This window comes from Phasianus colchicus, chromosome 6, assembly GCF_987193195.1.
Source record: "Phasianus colchicus chromosome 6, bPhaCol1.hap1.1, whole genome shotgun sequence".
Lineage (NCBI taxonomy): Eukaryota > Metazoa > Chordata > Aves > Galliformes > Phasianidae > Phasianus > Phasianus colchicus.
Window position 1 is genome coordinate 5,602,326 of NC_143441.1, and position 15,409 is coordinate 5,617,734.

Genomic DNA, 15,409 nt, shown 5'->3' on the forward strand with positions numbered 1-15,409 from the left:
ATACCCTAAACAGGAAAAGCAAGCAAAGAAACAAACGAAACCAAACACAATAAATTACGCTTGCAATGAATAATTCATAATAAAATCTAAATGGTATCAGGGGTCATTCTGGACTCAATTCTACATTGCTGACAAGTGATTATCTCAGAAATCACTGAGATTTTAATAATAATAATAATAATAATAATAACAACAATAATAATAATAATAATAATAATAAAGTGGGGCATGCTGCAAAGCCAGTCCTCCCTCAAATAACACAGATTCTCCTTCTAAACTTCACAGCTAGAAAATTTCCTTTTGGTGTACGCTAGATGGCGGGGTTGGACTGAGCAGAGGAGCACATCCTCTCCAACCACACTTCCCGTGCACCAGGCTGGATGCAATTAACACAACCAGTTTGCCTTAGGAGTAGTTTTCACGACGTGCCCAACATTTTCAAGGAGTGGTCTGCACAAACATCCTTTCTCCCTCTCTTTAAAGTACTTACTAGACCTAGAGCAGGAAGCTTTGGAAGAGGGAAGGGACATCACGAGACATCTTTCCAATCCAAATCACAATCTGCCTTCACCTGCCCAGCTTCAGGAAAAATGAAACATAAAACCCCTTTATGCCCCTCAGGTGAATATACTGAGTTTCTAGAGGGGAACCATTAGAGAGCAACACAGCACAGCGTGGGTTCAGTTGAAGAAAAATGTGAGCAAAGCAGAATCTGATCAGAACCGAATTAAGTTTCTAGCAGCCAGGTATACACCCTGTGGGACCCCAGGTAAATCAGTTCATTTCCCTGTGCCTTAACTACCCAGCAGTAAAACCAAGATTGTGACTTATCTCTGCTTCGTGACAAAGGAGAGAGTGTGAGTCAGGAGAGTAAGGACAAAAAACAATCCCATTTAAAATGTTGATGGCACAGGACTATGTTAGCTGGTAAATTGCCCTGAAGTGAAGGAAACAACACAGACAGAAAATGCGTTTGGAAGAATAGTATAATTTTGAGTTTTCGTACAGCCTGCTTATGTAAAACATTGCGGGGTACTCTACAACAAAATATAATTCTCAGGAAATTCCTAGAGATATATTCCCATTTCATAAACAGATGGCTTTGAAGTGCATTCCTCTTTGCATTCAGTTTAGGCAGTAATCCAGCCCGGCTGCTAGAGTCATGAGTTCTGATGGTGCTTAAGGTCAATGTCACAAATATCAAACAAGCAGACAAAAATAAGTGACACAGGGACATCAGAGTGCTTGGTCAGCTGTCTGCTGTGTTCACCAGTTTTGTGGACATTTCTAGGAAAACAGTGTGGAAAGATGCCACTCAGGGCAAGTATACCTGGAATTGCAGTGATCTCTAACAGACAGGAGAGGATGCCCCAGACCTGTTCATGCAACAACCAGCTGTGTTGTACTGTAACTCTCATACAGCAGTGTTACTTGCATACACTGCTGCAAGTTTTGATGTTGGACATTCTGATATATGTATACCAGCATATGATTTCACAATGAATCGACTTTTAGGTAATATGAAAAATAGAATTAGTAGATGCAGCCGTAGATACAACATAGAGAGATCAGTGCAGTTTTTACAGGAGAAACCCTGCCTCACAGATCTTTTCAGAGTTCTCTGGAGGAGCCCATAGGGATTTCCAGAAGACATGTTAAGAAGGTCCTGCTGTCACAGCTACTGATCTGTCACCGACATATGAACTTAATATGGATAAATAACTGGTTAACAGTGGGGGTGTGGGGGAAGGCATAAAATGGTCAGCCTTCATAGTATAGGAGAATTAAGCTCTCTGCTATTCACTATGCTTTTCCAGTAGATGTGTTTTGGAAAAGGTGCTGGTAGAAGAAGACAAGCAGGGCAGAGAAATGAGGAAAGTAAGGCAAAAAAGGCAAAAAAGGCAAAAAAAAAAAAAGAAGAAAAGAAGAAAAGAAGAGGAAGAGGAAGCTTACTTCAGTGTAATTGGCAGAATTCCTGGTATACCTGCATAATGAGTATCATGTGCAGTTCAGGTCTTCTCAAATAGAGATTAAAAGAAGACAGAGAGAAGATCAGCAAGGAAGATGAGAAGTAGAATAAGTAGGTTTCCCTGTGAGGACAGTAGAAACAGAACAGACTTCATCAGCTGGGAGAGCTGATATAAATTACCAGGGGCATGAAGAAGAAACGGAGTTATTTGCCACTGTTTCTTACAGCATAAAATGTAGGAAGGAGAGCAACTCCTTCACAGATTGAAGAATCTCAGGTCCGTGGGATATTGTGCACCACAAGAACACATGGGATCTAATTCAGATGAATTAATGCCACAGAACTAATAAACATACAGCTGAGGTCACAATTTTAATGTCCTACTATGTCTTCTTTTCCCTAGTGAGTGAAGCAATTTATATTCCAACCTCCTACCTTCATTCTCCTGAGCACCTACCACACTATGGTAGGAGAACATTCAATTTGGCAAGGAAAGTCTTTCTTGCACGGCCTGAAATGGGAGTTGTATTACCTGTGCTAGGCAGCAAGTCACAGTGAGAACATTATAACAAGCTCAGCAATCTAAAAAAGCATTGGCTTCCTTAATTTGACAAGAAACAGTGGTATACAACTGCATTTTAAGGTAACAGTGCAATATTTTATTACTAGGTGAGTGTATGCTTTAAAAATAAGAAGGTTATTGAGAACATTTCTAGGAGAATGTTCATTGTATTTAGTTAAATCCCACACTTGCTTTTATCTAGGATTAACAGCTGCTGTACGATGCAGTATGGCCCGTGCAATGGTTGCACAGCATCCTTCACCAGCCCGTGAGGAGCTTCATTCCAGATGGATGCCTCTTCAGCTCTTCTGCTATTTCCTAGTCCAGCTTTGAGAAATGTTTTGGATCTTTTTCATCCTTCCCCTTTGGTCAAGGAGTTTATATCTCACAGGATGTTCCTCTGATTTCTTGTGGAAGGCTGGAAAATAGGGTCCTGAGCTGTGGGTGGGCCTGTTGAGGTGACACAGCTGAGGTTTGATGGCTGTCAGTGACAAAGCAAGAAAGTGGTTACTGTGCTTAGCATTTACTCACTGGCGGGCTAGAAATTAATTCTGCTTAGCACTGACTGCCTGCACAACAGAGGATTTCTGCCTTGGTTGTCAGTACACTCTTGGGTTAATGGATAGATATAATATGAGTTAGAAATATAAATGTAAGACTTCAGAATGAACGACAGACATCTTCAACATGGAAATCTGGGCCATTAAGCATTTCAGAATACCTGATCTTGAAATCATGCCCTTATTCAGACATCCCAGAGTCCCAAACCAATACAAGTGAATCCCAAGGAATGTTGCAAGGGTTAAGAAACAACAGTTTAGGCAGAAGATGAAAGTTCCTAAAAGTCTGAATGAGGAAGCAACCTTTCTTTTTACCCGTCTTCATTTAGATAGCTCAACACCTCACTGTTTTCAACATACAATTAACTGAACAAGATGATTTTGAGGCAATAAATCTGGACAGAGACCATTTTTTCACAGAGTTCAGGAACAGGTGGATCTGAGGCCTTGTATGATTTTTGAGAGAACTACAGACCATTGTGGAAGTCACACGTTGTCCTATTTGAATCTGATGTTTCTCAGCTTTCTGACTGCATTTGTTCGAATTCATACCTTGCTTCCTTACATCTTACACAGGGAAAATAAAAAATAAAAAACAAGCATGGCTACAATCAAAATATATTTGTCTTTTGTTTACTTTACTACTCGCAAAACAACCAAGTAATCAGACAGCAGTTGGTCTGATAAGCACTTCAAAAAAGTCCTTGCTCTCAGCATGAATCCTAAGAAGTGCAAGAAGATTCCCCTGTGTGAGCTAGCTAACAGCAGATACTAACACACAGTCTCATCCTCATCTTGTTAAAGTCCTCAAGTGAGTAACTGTACTCCAGAATGTCTTGGGAAGTGAAAAACTATGCACTTCATAAACTCTAGAAATACATATCCAGATTTCTGCATTGTCATGTTCTTTCACGTCCTCAACTAGACCAGACTGACAGCCATTAATATTCAGATTACCCATTGGGTGAGTTACTGTTCTTTGAGGCACGTTCACTTTCCAGATTCATTTCATTTTCTCTAGTCAGCATGGATTCAGCCAAACTGCTATTGGATTTTCCATTGCTCAGCATGGGAGAATGTTTACTGGAGTTGTTGTCAGCAGAAATGACTTGGCTAATAAATACAAGGGATTTAACCAGGACACTGACAGTGCCATTTGTCATATTTGTACAGGAGCTAATAAAGGGAGCTCACACCATTGGATTTCTTCAGGCTTTACTGACTCAAGGTAGACGGTGCTGAGGAGAAGACTCTCTCTTCAGACTCCAGAGCTCATTTCCCTGGTTTCTCATTGACTTTTCATGTGATCTGAGCTATTTTATTCATTCTAGTTTCCCCATTTTAAAGAAGGAATAGAAATGAAAAAGCTAATAGGATTTTTGTGAGTCTCAATAGTTTATAGATCTCAGGAAATGAGAAGAGAAGAATAGTTATCTGAACAGTGCCAGTGTAGACTAGAATAGTTACACAAGCAGTAACACATATATAGAGCTTATTTCAGTGATGTTCAGACACTGATTAAGCATAGAAGCCCCACTTTACCCTGACCACCCAGCATAGCATCCATGCAAACCATGGATTTTGCTAGGATGCCATCCACACTATATTTCCTCTTATCCCTTCTTTGATGCAGTTTTCCTGTTTTTTCAGGAAGGTCAGGACTCCTTCTTGCTGCTTGATGAAAACACACGCCCTACATTATGCCTTGATTTGCTTAAGCTATAATAATCACCACAAATATTAAGGAACACAAAACCTACTGCTTAATAGACAACTTCAAATGAAAAAGGTGTTTAATTCTCTCTGTAGCCTGCTAAGAACATTTCACCCAACACTGGTCCTCGGGTCCTGCATGCAACACCACAATTAAGGGCTGCCATCCTTGTACCACTCTGTGTCCTTCACGAGAGACTCACATATCTTTAGGTAATGTCTGTACTTTCAAACAGAGCTGCAAAAGGGAAGACAGGAAAGACAGACATGATATGCCTTAGGTTTAACTGCAAATTCTGAGTTAAAATAGGGCAGGATTTGAGGACACCTACAAACACATTTATAACAGACCAATTAACAGGTGTCAGAGCGAAAAAAAACTTCACCTTATACAAACGTTTATGTGAAGGAAAAAAAAAGTTTATTTCCTCATCTGTCTGCTCCCATTCATAGCACAGAAGCAGCCAGCTACAAACCACACAACATTAGATAGATTAATAGCTTGAGGCACTACACCAGAAGCTGCTCTTTTATATGAGCAGTGATGGATGCTCCTATGAGGAGCTATAGCTAATACATGACAGTCTCATTTGGAAGTGAAAGTGCATATAGAGAAGGGCAGGTGATCAAATTTGCCACAGTTAAAGCCATTCATCTATGAATCAAAAAAAAAAAACAAAAAACACGGGTACCAAAATACCCAAGTTCTGCCTTCTTAACTGAAGCTAAAACATGCCATGCACCCAATGGGTAAGACCAATTACCGAGCTCATCAAAAACCAATTACTTGTAGGAAGAGCCCTTGAACTGACAGTGCAGCCAGTGCCAATACTTTCAGTGTCACAGAGAAGTTGAAGAGGAGAAAACAGTTTACTGAAGAGTTTGCCCCCCATGCTGGCTGAATGTGGTGAGCATTTCACTTCTAAGCTTGCACCCAAGGGATGGGATCGCCATAGTACACAGGGATTATGTCAGAATTTCAGCTGGAATGCTCTTTGTTCCACTGAATCTCCTAGAAATTCAGTTTCTACATTGTAGGATATGCAATGGTTTTGGCCTTGTTGCAGCTGGGAGGAAATTATGGTTAATGTGCATTCCAAAACAAAGCATCATCACCTTGAGTATTTCAAACTGTTAGAAGTTGTTATAGCAACACTTTGCTACTACATACTATTTCCACTCTGACCAGAAAATAAGATAAAGCAAAACATTGATATCATCTTCCTTTTCAAGCATTTTAAAGCAGATATAAACATTTCTACTTGTTCGCAAGGCACATCCCTTCAAAAAAGCCATTGAAATGCTCATTTCTTTAATGTCATCTCCACAGTCACTGAATGAACAAATCATTTTTACTCAGAACACCTGCTGGGAAATAGTTTGGTTCAGATAAAAATTAGGAACACAATCAGCTGTCATCTCCAAATGGGATTTGAATGGTCACTGCTAGTACTTAGTACTGGAGGGAAATGAAAAGCAGCAGGGAAGAAAGCAGGAGAGTGGTAGGGAGAAAACCCACAAGGGCAGCTCAGCTCCCACATCTGCCCCCAGGCTGATGGCAGTCCCCTACCACAAGCTCTCCAATACAACTCAACACTTTTGCATGAAGGGAGGCCTAACAGTGACACATGCCTCACTTCTTTGACAGCAGTGGCACTGGAGGAGGCTCTACAAGACATCATATCCAGCTGAGGATGGGGATGAGGATGAGGATGAGGATGAGGATGAGGATGAGGATGAAGATGAGGCAGTGCTGCCTCTCTCAAGTATCCCTGTCTAATGAGGGACTTCGTAGAGGGACTAGGGTAGAAAGTGTTTGTGACACAGCTTGGTGCAGACAGAAGTACTCCTCTCCAGAGAGGCAAGTACTAGAAAGCCCAAGGCACAGCATGGACAAGGTAGGGACGTGTTTCCCTGCCAAACCATCTGCAGCTGGTGGCCTGCAGGGACATCCTGAAGACAAAACTTCTGCCACCTCCCCTCATGTCTCAGCCCCCTGGGCAGCTATGACAACTTTTGCCTTCAACTACTCTGCAGGCAGGATGAAGAAAGTCATAGGAGGAGGAATACCAGGAAGTTGAAACACTTTTTGACTCTTGAAGGAGATTTACTTATTTAGCTAAATAATTCACCAGTGAAGGAAGAGAATTACTTAATTGGGCATTTTTAACGGGAGATGATTCAGGAAAATCAGGGATCCTGATGTTCCTTATTCTCTATTCTGCTGTTAGACTCAAGGATTATGCTCAGGAGGGCTTCCTCTTTCTCCTTTGTACCTTCTTTGTCAATAAGGAAGGTTTTCTATTGTAATTAACAGGAGAATCTGCAGGACAAAGGAATAAGAAAACTGTGATGCTATTTCCCTGGAGACACTCAAATGCTCAAGAAATGTTCTAAACTTGGTGAGAATTAGTCTCCTGGGAACGTTAAGAAAATCTGCATGCTGATACAAAATTCACTGTTTTCCCTAATGGAAACACCTCAGGGAGAGAGCCTAAAGACATCTACCTCTTGTGGAGTCACTATGGAAACTGATGGATGTCGATGTAGTCTACCTGGAATTCACTGTCCCCTACAACATCCTCATGGAGAAGCTGGATGTCCATGGTTTGGATGGGCACACATCTGCTGGGTGAAACACTGGCTGGATGGCTGGACTGTGCTGACAGTCAGTTAAATATGAGCCAGCAGTGTGCCCAGGTGGCCAAGAAGGCCAGTGGCATCCTGGTTTATATCAGGAATGGTGTGGTGAGCAGGACTAGGGAGGTCCAAAGCAGGGCAACAAGGCTTGTGAAGGGCTTGAGGGTATGGCCTATGAGGAGCAACTGAAGGAACTGGGGCTGTTTAGTCTGGGGAACAGGAGGCTGAGGGGAGACCTAATTGCTCTCTTCAAATACCTGAAAGGTATTTACAGCAGAGCAGGGTTGGTCTCTTCTCACTGGTGACAAGACAAGGGGAAATGTGCCAGCATAAGCGTAGGCTGGATATCAGGAAACACTTCTTTACAGAAGGGGCTGTTAAGCACTGGAATAGGCTCCCCAGGGAGGTGGTTGAATCACCATCCCTGGATGTGTTTAAAAACTGTTTGGATGTGGTGCTCAGGGACATGATTTAGTGGTGGGTTGTGAGGGTTCGGGTAGTAGGGTTAGGTTGGGGTTGGACTTGATCTTGAGGGTCTTTTCCAACCTGAGCAATTCTATGATTCTATGAAATAGCTGAGGGTTTAGTAACTAAGGATGAGATTCTTCTGTCCGGATATGATTTTGAATCTACTGACTGAACACAAATTGCGCTTTCCCCCAAGCCCAGCAATCTCCTACATTACCATCAAGCCTTATCTAACAACCTGAACTCTGCAAGTTCCTGTCTCATAATGCAGCACAAGATCCAACTTTAAAGAATATGAAGATGTGCTTCAGCTTATAGCTATGGTGGCTATCACCTGCTGCATTAGTTTTCTTTGTACTCAGAAGAGAAGCACCTGGGGAGGGAACCCTACCCCCAACAACGTCAGACTTTTCTTCTCTTTAAAATGTTCCAGTGAATAAAACTAGCCTTTAACGGGGTCCTGGACTCTTACCTTCACATTCTGAAGTTTTTGTAATGTATCAGTTTGCTGCAGCTCTGTAGCCAAATAAGTGACTCAAAAATTCAAATGAAATAATTCTTACTTCTCAGCTTTCCCACTTGTCCTGTATCAAATATACATATATCTATATATGCATATACAGATATATAAAACATACATATATGTATCAAATTGGCAGTTTTGGAGGGAGTGTGAAATCTGTAAAAGGAAGGGAGAAAAAGTTGACCTTCAAATACCGTTCTGCTGGTTAGGGTGCATTACAGAAGAGTAGAAGTACAGCCTGTGGGTCTGAGAGACTTCTTGTAAGACAGGAAGAGAGGGTAGCCAGAAATTTCTCTGGTTCCAAGAACGCTGGCTGCTGTTGGGAGCCCTGGCAGACCTCCCATACACAGCTGCTTAACCTCAGAAACCTTGCCCAGCTGTGCAACTTCTTGGGGCTGGTATTTGGCAGATTGAAAAGTTGGTGATGGGTACAAGCAACCAACTGGCTGGCAAAGAGGTAAATGGCTCACGTGTCTGCATGGCCTCTTGTTGTCAGCTTCCCTTCCTCAGAATTGACTAAATCCCACAAAACAAAGCTTCTCGTTCTTTCTCAAGGCACTGCATGAGATTCACAGGAAGAACAGTGAGACAGTAACATTTTCTCAAATAGAAAATTGTGTGTGTGTGTGTCGTTACAGCACACTGTTTCTTAACTACACAGTAATTAGTGGCTGCCTCCAACAAAAGCAACCCACCTGAAATGTGATCATATAGGGCATAAACAAACCAGCACCACAAAGGCTGTAAACAAAATGCATCGCTGGGCTGTATAAAGAGAAAACAGGGCACTGTTATCTGCTTCTCATCACTTCTTCTGAACAGCTGCATAGGAAGGGCTGATTTGCTTACTATATCAGAGTAAATAATTTGTGCTGTAAGCCACAGTAACAGGGCACATGCAGGAAGGTGCCAATGTTCAACAGCCACATAGAGGAAATACCTGAGTTCCTGATTAATGCGTGCATGTACACTAAGGTGGGACATCTTTAACAAAGAGAGAATCAAATCACAGGTCCTAATTTCCCTACGTCCCAGCCTGAAGGGACCTTTACATCTTTACAGGATGAGATTGTCACAGTGAGTGCTGCAAGCGAGGCAGAACCAGCACAAAGTGTCCTTTAGCAAAAAGGGATGTTACTGAGTTGACTTCTCCCCTCTCATAAAGCATCTTCCCTACTGGTTTCCTAATCTGTACAGTTAACAGACCTCTTGATCAGCCAAATAAATTGGGGCACACAAGAACAACTGGAGCAAGGTCGCCTAGCAGTCAGCAGTAAAGAAGGGACTGTACCTGGTAGCTTATGGCAAACCCTCCCTTCTGCACTATATTCTCCACCTTCCTCTTCCTTTGGTGGTCTGTAGGATGAGAAGTATTACACATAAAAGGGAACCCAGGATTTGTTGTTTGCAGGTATTCCTTAAAGGATTGATTGATTGAAAGTGACACAGCACTGGAAAAATGGATGAAATAATAATGCATAAACACTGCTTGTTAAAAATGAAGAAGGGGCCTACGCCAAAACATATAAAAAGTGTGCTTGTTTTGAAATTAGACCTGTTTACATTAGCTGCAAGCTATGGCTGGAGCATGACAAGAATGTTTGATTCCAAATTTTTTCCTTTGAAAAAACATGGCGTTTTACTTTACTTCTTTGGGAAAAGAAAAATCTCCAAAGAACAAGACCTCTAAATACCACCTGCAAGAACATTCTGGGAGAAAACATCCAAAATAGTAGCTGCCCAATGGATATAAGTACAAGAATTTAACCACAGTTAAGAAACAGGCAGTACGCACAGCTCACACTTACTGCCACTGCCAATGGCGAGGTGCTACCAAGGAGAAGACACTTCTGCCCTCTCTTTTCCTCAGGGGCACCCAGGCAATGGCTGCAGCTCTGCCTGGCCAAACAGTCTGCCAAGGTGGTTGCTGCAGAAAAGCGTCAGGAGCATCTTGGAGAGCCAACAAAGCACAGCAGCACAGTAGGGCACATTGGTGTCTCTGTATGGAGCCACACCATACCTCACCTGCTCACACAGCAGCCACTGACAAGAACAGCATCAGCAAAACTTTTTATGGCGCTTTCCTGAGATTCTTTCTTGCTGATTTCTTGTTGACTTCCTAGAATTTTATCCTTTCTTTCAATGACTGTGAATTATGCATACTTGAATAACGAATACGCATACTTGAATTACACATGCTTGTGTAATGCCCATGAGAAGACATACCTTGACAATTTGTCAAAACTAAGCCATTATTTTATATAAATGCTCTGTATTCCCCTCCTTTCATTCTGATGCTTTTGTCAGACAAAGCTGAAGGGAATAAGAAAATGACTATTGTGGTGAAATATCAACAGCAGCATGTGGAAGATGAGAAGGACACAAAAAAAAACACACTTGGGTAGACAAAGCAGCTTTGCTTTTTCCCATCAGGATCCACGAGAAAGGCCCAAATTAATTTCCTGACTGAATTAAGACGGTCTGTGGAGCCTGCGCTGTGAGCCACAAAACAGAATCACAGAATGGCCAGGGTTGGAAGGGACCTCAAGGATCATGAATCTCCAACCCCCCCTGCCACATGCAGGGCCACCAACCTCCTCATTTAATGCTAGACCAGGCTGCCCAGGGCCCCATCCAATTTGCCATTGAATACTTCCAGGGATGGGGCATCCACAGCCTCTCTGGGCAGCTGTTCCAGCATTCCAGCACCTCACCACTCTCACAGTAAAGAAGAAACATAAGATACTTGTTTAAAACCAAATGTAACATGGTGAAGATCTTTAAAAACATCAGTTCAGTTGTTGAACCCAGTGAACAGATTTAACTTTTTTCATGTCATACACAACAGTCACCAGTTTATGCCCATCTCCCCAGCAGCAGAGACCATGAGTGCCTCTTACCAGAGCAGGATAGAGCGAGGTGCTACTGACTGACCTGGCAGTGTGAGGCGGTTTGCTGAGGGACCGGAGCCCAGTGAGCCCCTCGAAAATCGTGCTGGACCTTGAAAAAGAAAGAGTTGTTTCAGCAGAGACGGATGAACGGTAGTCCTGCTAGCCACAGAAATGCCTTTTTTGTAGTCCTGCTACCACTGCCAGGTGTTTGGTATCTTCTTTCTGCCATTCTTTTCAGTGGTTTTATGCTGGGATAACTTCCCCGTGAAACGTGGCAAACAGCCTCACTTCGGGAGACCCTTCCATCAAGAGAAGTGAACACGAAACACCTTTTCTTCTGTTTATCACTTACCGACTTCGGGTGGTCATCTTGGCAGTTTCACAGCAATAGTGAGTTTCCAAACCTTTGGCTCCAAGGACCATCACCACATCTCAGAGAGCTTTTTCTTCAGCTGTCTCCGTGCCCTCATAAAACTGGCACAGACCCATGTTATCATCCAGGGTGAGTCTGAAGACAGTAACACAGCACTTACCTTGCTCTGTGGTGGTACAGCAAACAGCTGACCTCATTTTGGGAAGCACTGGTTGGCAATGGCTCAGGACATTTCTACCACTGGCTATACACAGCAGGGAAGTGACTCCAGTACTGTATGTCCAAGTGGAGTTAAGTCATCCAGATCATTAGATGCCATTTCCAAACAATGTTTTCTCCTCTCATGCTAATGTGACAGGCTGGATTTTTGATTCAAACATCAGTCAACAACATAAAAACCCCCAATATCTTTCAGAAATATATTCGCCTCCACTTGTGAGACTGAATGTAAATTAGGAATCAAATTAAGTCAGTAAGGCATAATATGAGCAGGTATGGGGATGACCACACTGAATGTTTCTCAGAAAATCAATAGCAGTGAACCTCTCACAGAGGCAAGGAAGGAATTAAAGCTGGAATTTCAATAAAGAAGGAATGCATGAAGCCTTTCACGGTTGTATTGAATGTCTGTGAACTGTACAACTTCCTTGGAGAAAATGGCTTTGTTCTGCAACTGTTTTACTACGATTTTTTTCCTTTTTTAAGCAGAAAATCAAATAGAAAAACAGCAGTGGTATGGGAAAATTCTAGTTCACAGCTGCCTCCTAAGTCAACCTGTGGCCTCAGCCAATTTTACCCCTGGCATAGGAATACTTTGTAGAAGGTGGTATGTAGAGATGCAGTTGAAATGCTGTGAAAGCAAGCTGGTAAGCAACACGGAGCACAGGATACAGAACCTGTGGGACCTATACACAAGCTCCAAGTGGCATGGGAAAAAAAATCACAGTGGGTGTGAGCACAGTGTGTTGCTGTTGACTGACACAGCTTATGATTTCAGCCTCCCCATGAGAGATCCAGAGACTTGGGGTATCTCTGTGTGCAAACACAAGCAGAGCCAATGCAATGCCTCGACAGGCTCTACCACTCTACATGCAAAATTGCCATCTTCATATGCAGTTATTTTTGTGAGGCAGCTATATGTATTATTGGATAATGAGTTTTCCCCCTATTTAAATGATGAAACACAATCAAAGATGGCAACAGCATTTGCTGTCACTTTATAAATACACTTCAGATTTAAAGAAAACATGCCCCATCTTTAAAAGCTGGATGTGGGGAAGGTGAGAAAGCTAAATGAGAACGCAACCCTGGCTGAGGTACACCATTAGGTCTCAGAATATAAAATAACATCTCGTTTTGCAACCAGCTCCAACAGTCTCATAACTGTAGTGGGACTGAGTGCATGCACCCACAGCACCTCTGACTTCAGGAACATGGCTTGCGTTTACATGCAGACACTGGCAGCACGAGGGGGAAGGCCAACATCAGGATTCGTGACAGCCAGAGATCACTGCCACCCGAAGAAAGGGAGAACAGTGAGGCTGACGTGTGGTCTCCAAATAGGTAGAGATTCACCTCAGGGTCCCTGAATAAGCTGTGTGCATTCTCTTGGGGATGGTTTTAGAAATGAGGTAATGTCACTGACTCCTTCTGGTCACAGGGGCTTCTATTGAGTGGATGCCGACCAAGCCATGTTCCTACCATGCTTAAAAACAAGTTAATTATTACTATTAATTAAACTATTAATTATTACTATTACTCTATGGGCAGCAGGAGGTTGCAAAAGCAAACAAAAAGTGCCATGCCTGGACCAGATGTAGAAAGCACCAGAACAAAATGAACCCTTCTGCAATTTTAATTCAAATGGAGTGGAGACCTCATCGTTTTTATTTGGTAATAGGATGAATATACATGGACTCAGTTACAGAAAAACTGGAATGTTGAAAAATGCTCTGTACATTTAAGAGACCACAAGCCTCTTCTTTCAAATATGGAACTAAAAATAAATACATATTGTTTAAAATTATTCTCAGAACAGTTGAGAATACTTGCATTACATGGCATGATTCATTTCAGTTTTGCATTTTTTTCCCCATGAGTCTTATCAAACCAAATAGTTTTTTTCATCACCCTACCCACCCAATCCCAGGAGCAAATGTGTTGAGTTTTGCTTTTGGCATGGATTTTAATTTGTTTTCCACACCCCGGTGCAAAATAGCATAACAACCTGCCTCTCTTCCTTGGAAAAGGTTGGAGAACAGGTGTATATTGGTTATTATAGTTTAGTTCAAAAAGGACACCTCCATGATCAGTTCTGCTAATATAAACATACTCTAAAGTTTATGTTCAAGCTTCATACATAGAATTCCCTGCAGAATGCCAGCTGAGCTAAAGTTGTTTTGCAAGACCAAGATCCTTGAATTTGGTTAATCTCCCTTTAACCTTCCTACCAATAAGTTTGATGTTTCTTAACTCCACTTAGGACCTGTCACTGAAGTGTTAACCACAGAGCAGGGAAATCTGCATGGTAGATAAGCCCTCACGTTCACCCCTCCTCCCTGCTGAAGACAGTCAGTGCTGCAGATGCCTTTGATGGAGGTGCCTGCCCATTCATTTGCCCACAGAAAGGTAGCATCATAGTAACAATGAGAGCTGTACTGTCTTTTTTAAACACGTCGTGGTGGAAGCAGCTCCTACCACAGCACAGGAAGAAAGCACTACCCTGGTGCAGAACCACCCTGCATTTAATGAGTCCTCAGAGATCTTGATTATTATTTAGTCTTCGGCCCCAGATGCTGCAGAGGGACCAGCAGGACTTCGCATGCAATCTCCTTTGATTTCAGTGCAACTAAAAGAGTGATCAGGCCTAGGTGCTATTTTGCTCAAAGCTGATGTTGCAAACGCAATGGCTTTTGTCAATCAGGGAAAAAGGGGAAAGAGAAAAGGGAAGGAAAATATTCTTGTCAGAATCTGGGCCTGTAGACAACCAGAAGTTCTGGTAAAACTCCAACCAGAACCCTACAATAAAAATAGCAGATATTTTAAAAAATTGCATATAAAATTGTATAAAAATATCATCCAAGCGAGAGGAAAAGGAAAAGGCTCACTCTGTCATTCTACTGCTGGGCTTTATCCTTAGAAAACCTCAATGGCCATAAGTAGTTTTGTCTGCTAGATGCACTCCTATGACCAACCAGCAGAGACAATGGTATATGTACATTCCTCCTACCACTGGATAGCTTTAAACCTGGGTTGTGATGAGTACACAGCAGTGATACATATATATTAGTAAGAAAACAAAAGAAGACAGAATGCCAGGAGCGTGCTGTGAGGTTTGTGAGTGCTGTCGTGCACTCAGGCATTAGGGTCAATCTGCTAAAAGTGAGCCCTGGGCTGGGAAGCCATGATGGCTGCAAGTCCTAAGCCAGCTGCTCTGGGAGCAGCTCCATTTGCTTCTACATCGTGCTCAAGTTGCCAGAGAAGAGAGTTGTGAAGGAGGCACAGAAGACTGATAATGTGTGCTGCAGTGCTGCCTGGGCAAAGGTGAGAACTCTCCATGCTTGCTTTGGGTGAAAAACAGACACAAAGAGAGGGCAGGCTTAGCAAATGGAGGTGCATGGCCTGCGTTCTTTTCTAACAGAAAATGGTAGCATCAGCAGTGGTTCTACTTTTATGATAGCAAGCAGGGAGGGCTGGCTGGAATGGCAAGA

General features: G+C 42.4%; 1 protein-coding gene across 12 annotated transcripts in view; it reads right to left on the minus strand.

Moving 5' to 3' along the window:
- Positions 1-244: 244 nt before the first annotated feature.
- Positions 245-15,409, minus strand: part of PDE1C (phosphodiesterase 1C) — a 340,705-nt gene continuing 325,540 nt past the window's right edge. For 4 of the 12 annotated variants that reach the window (XM_090142258.1, XM_090142262.1, XM_090142266.1 and 1 more), the window contains 2 exons: positions 11,370-11,435; positions 251-3,012 (listed from right to left, as the gene is read on the minus strand). In XM_090142258.1, coding sequence (XP_089998384.1) covers positions 2,843-3,012; positions 11,370-11,435 — 236 coding nt within the window. In that variant the 3' untranslated portion in view covers positions 251-2,842. Of the gene's footprint in view, positions 3,013-11,369; positions 11,436-15,409 lie in introns of all 12 variants that reach the window. The other 8 variants (XM_090142259.1, XM_090142256.1, XM_090142260.1 and 5 more) reach the window with 7 other exon arrangements.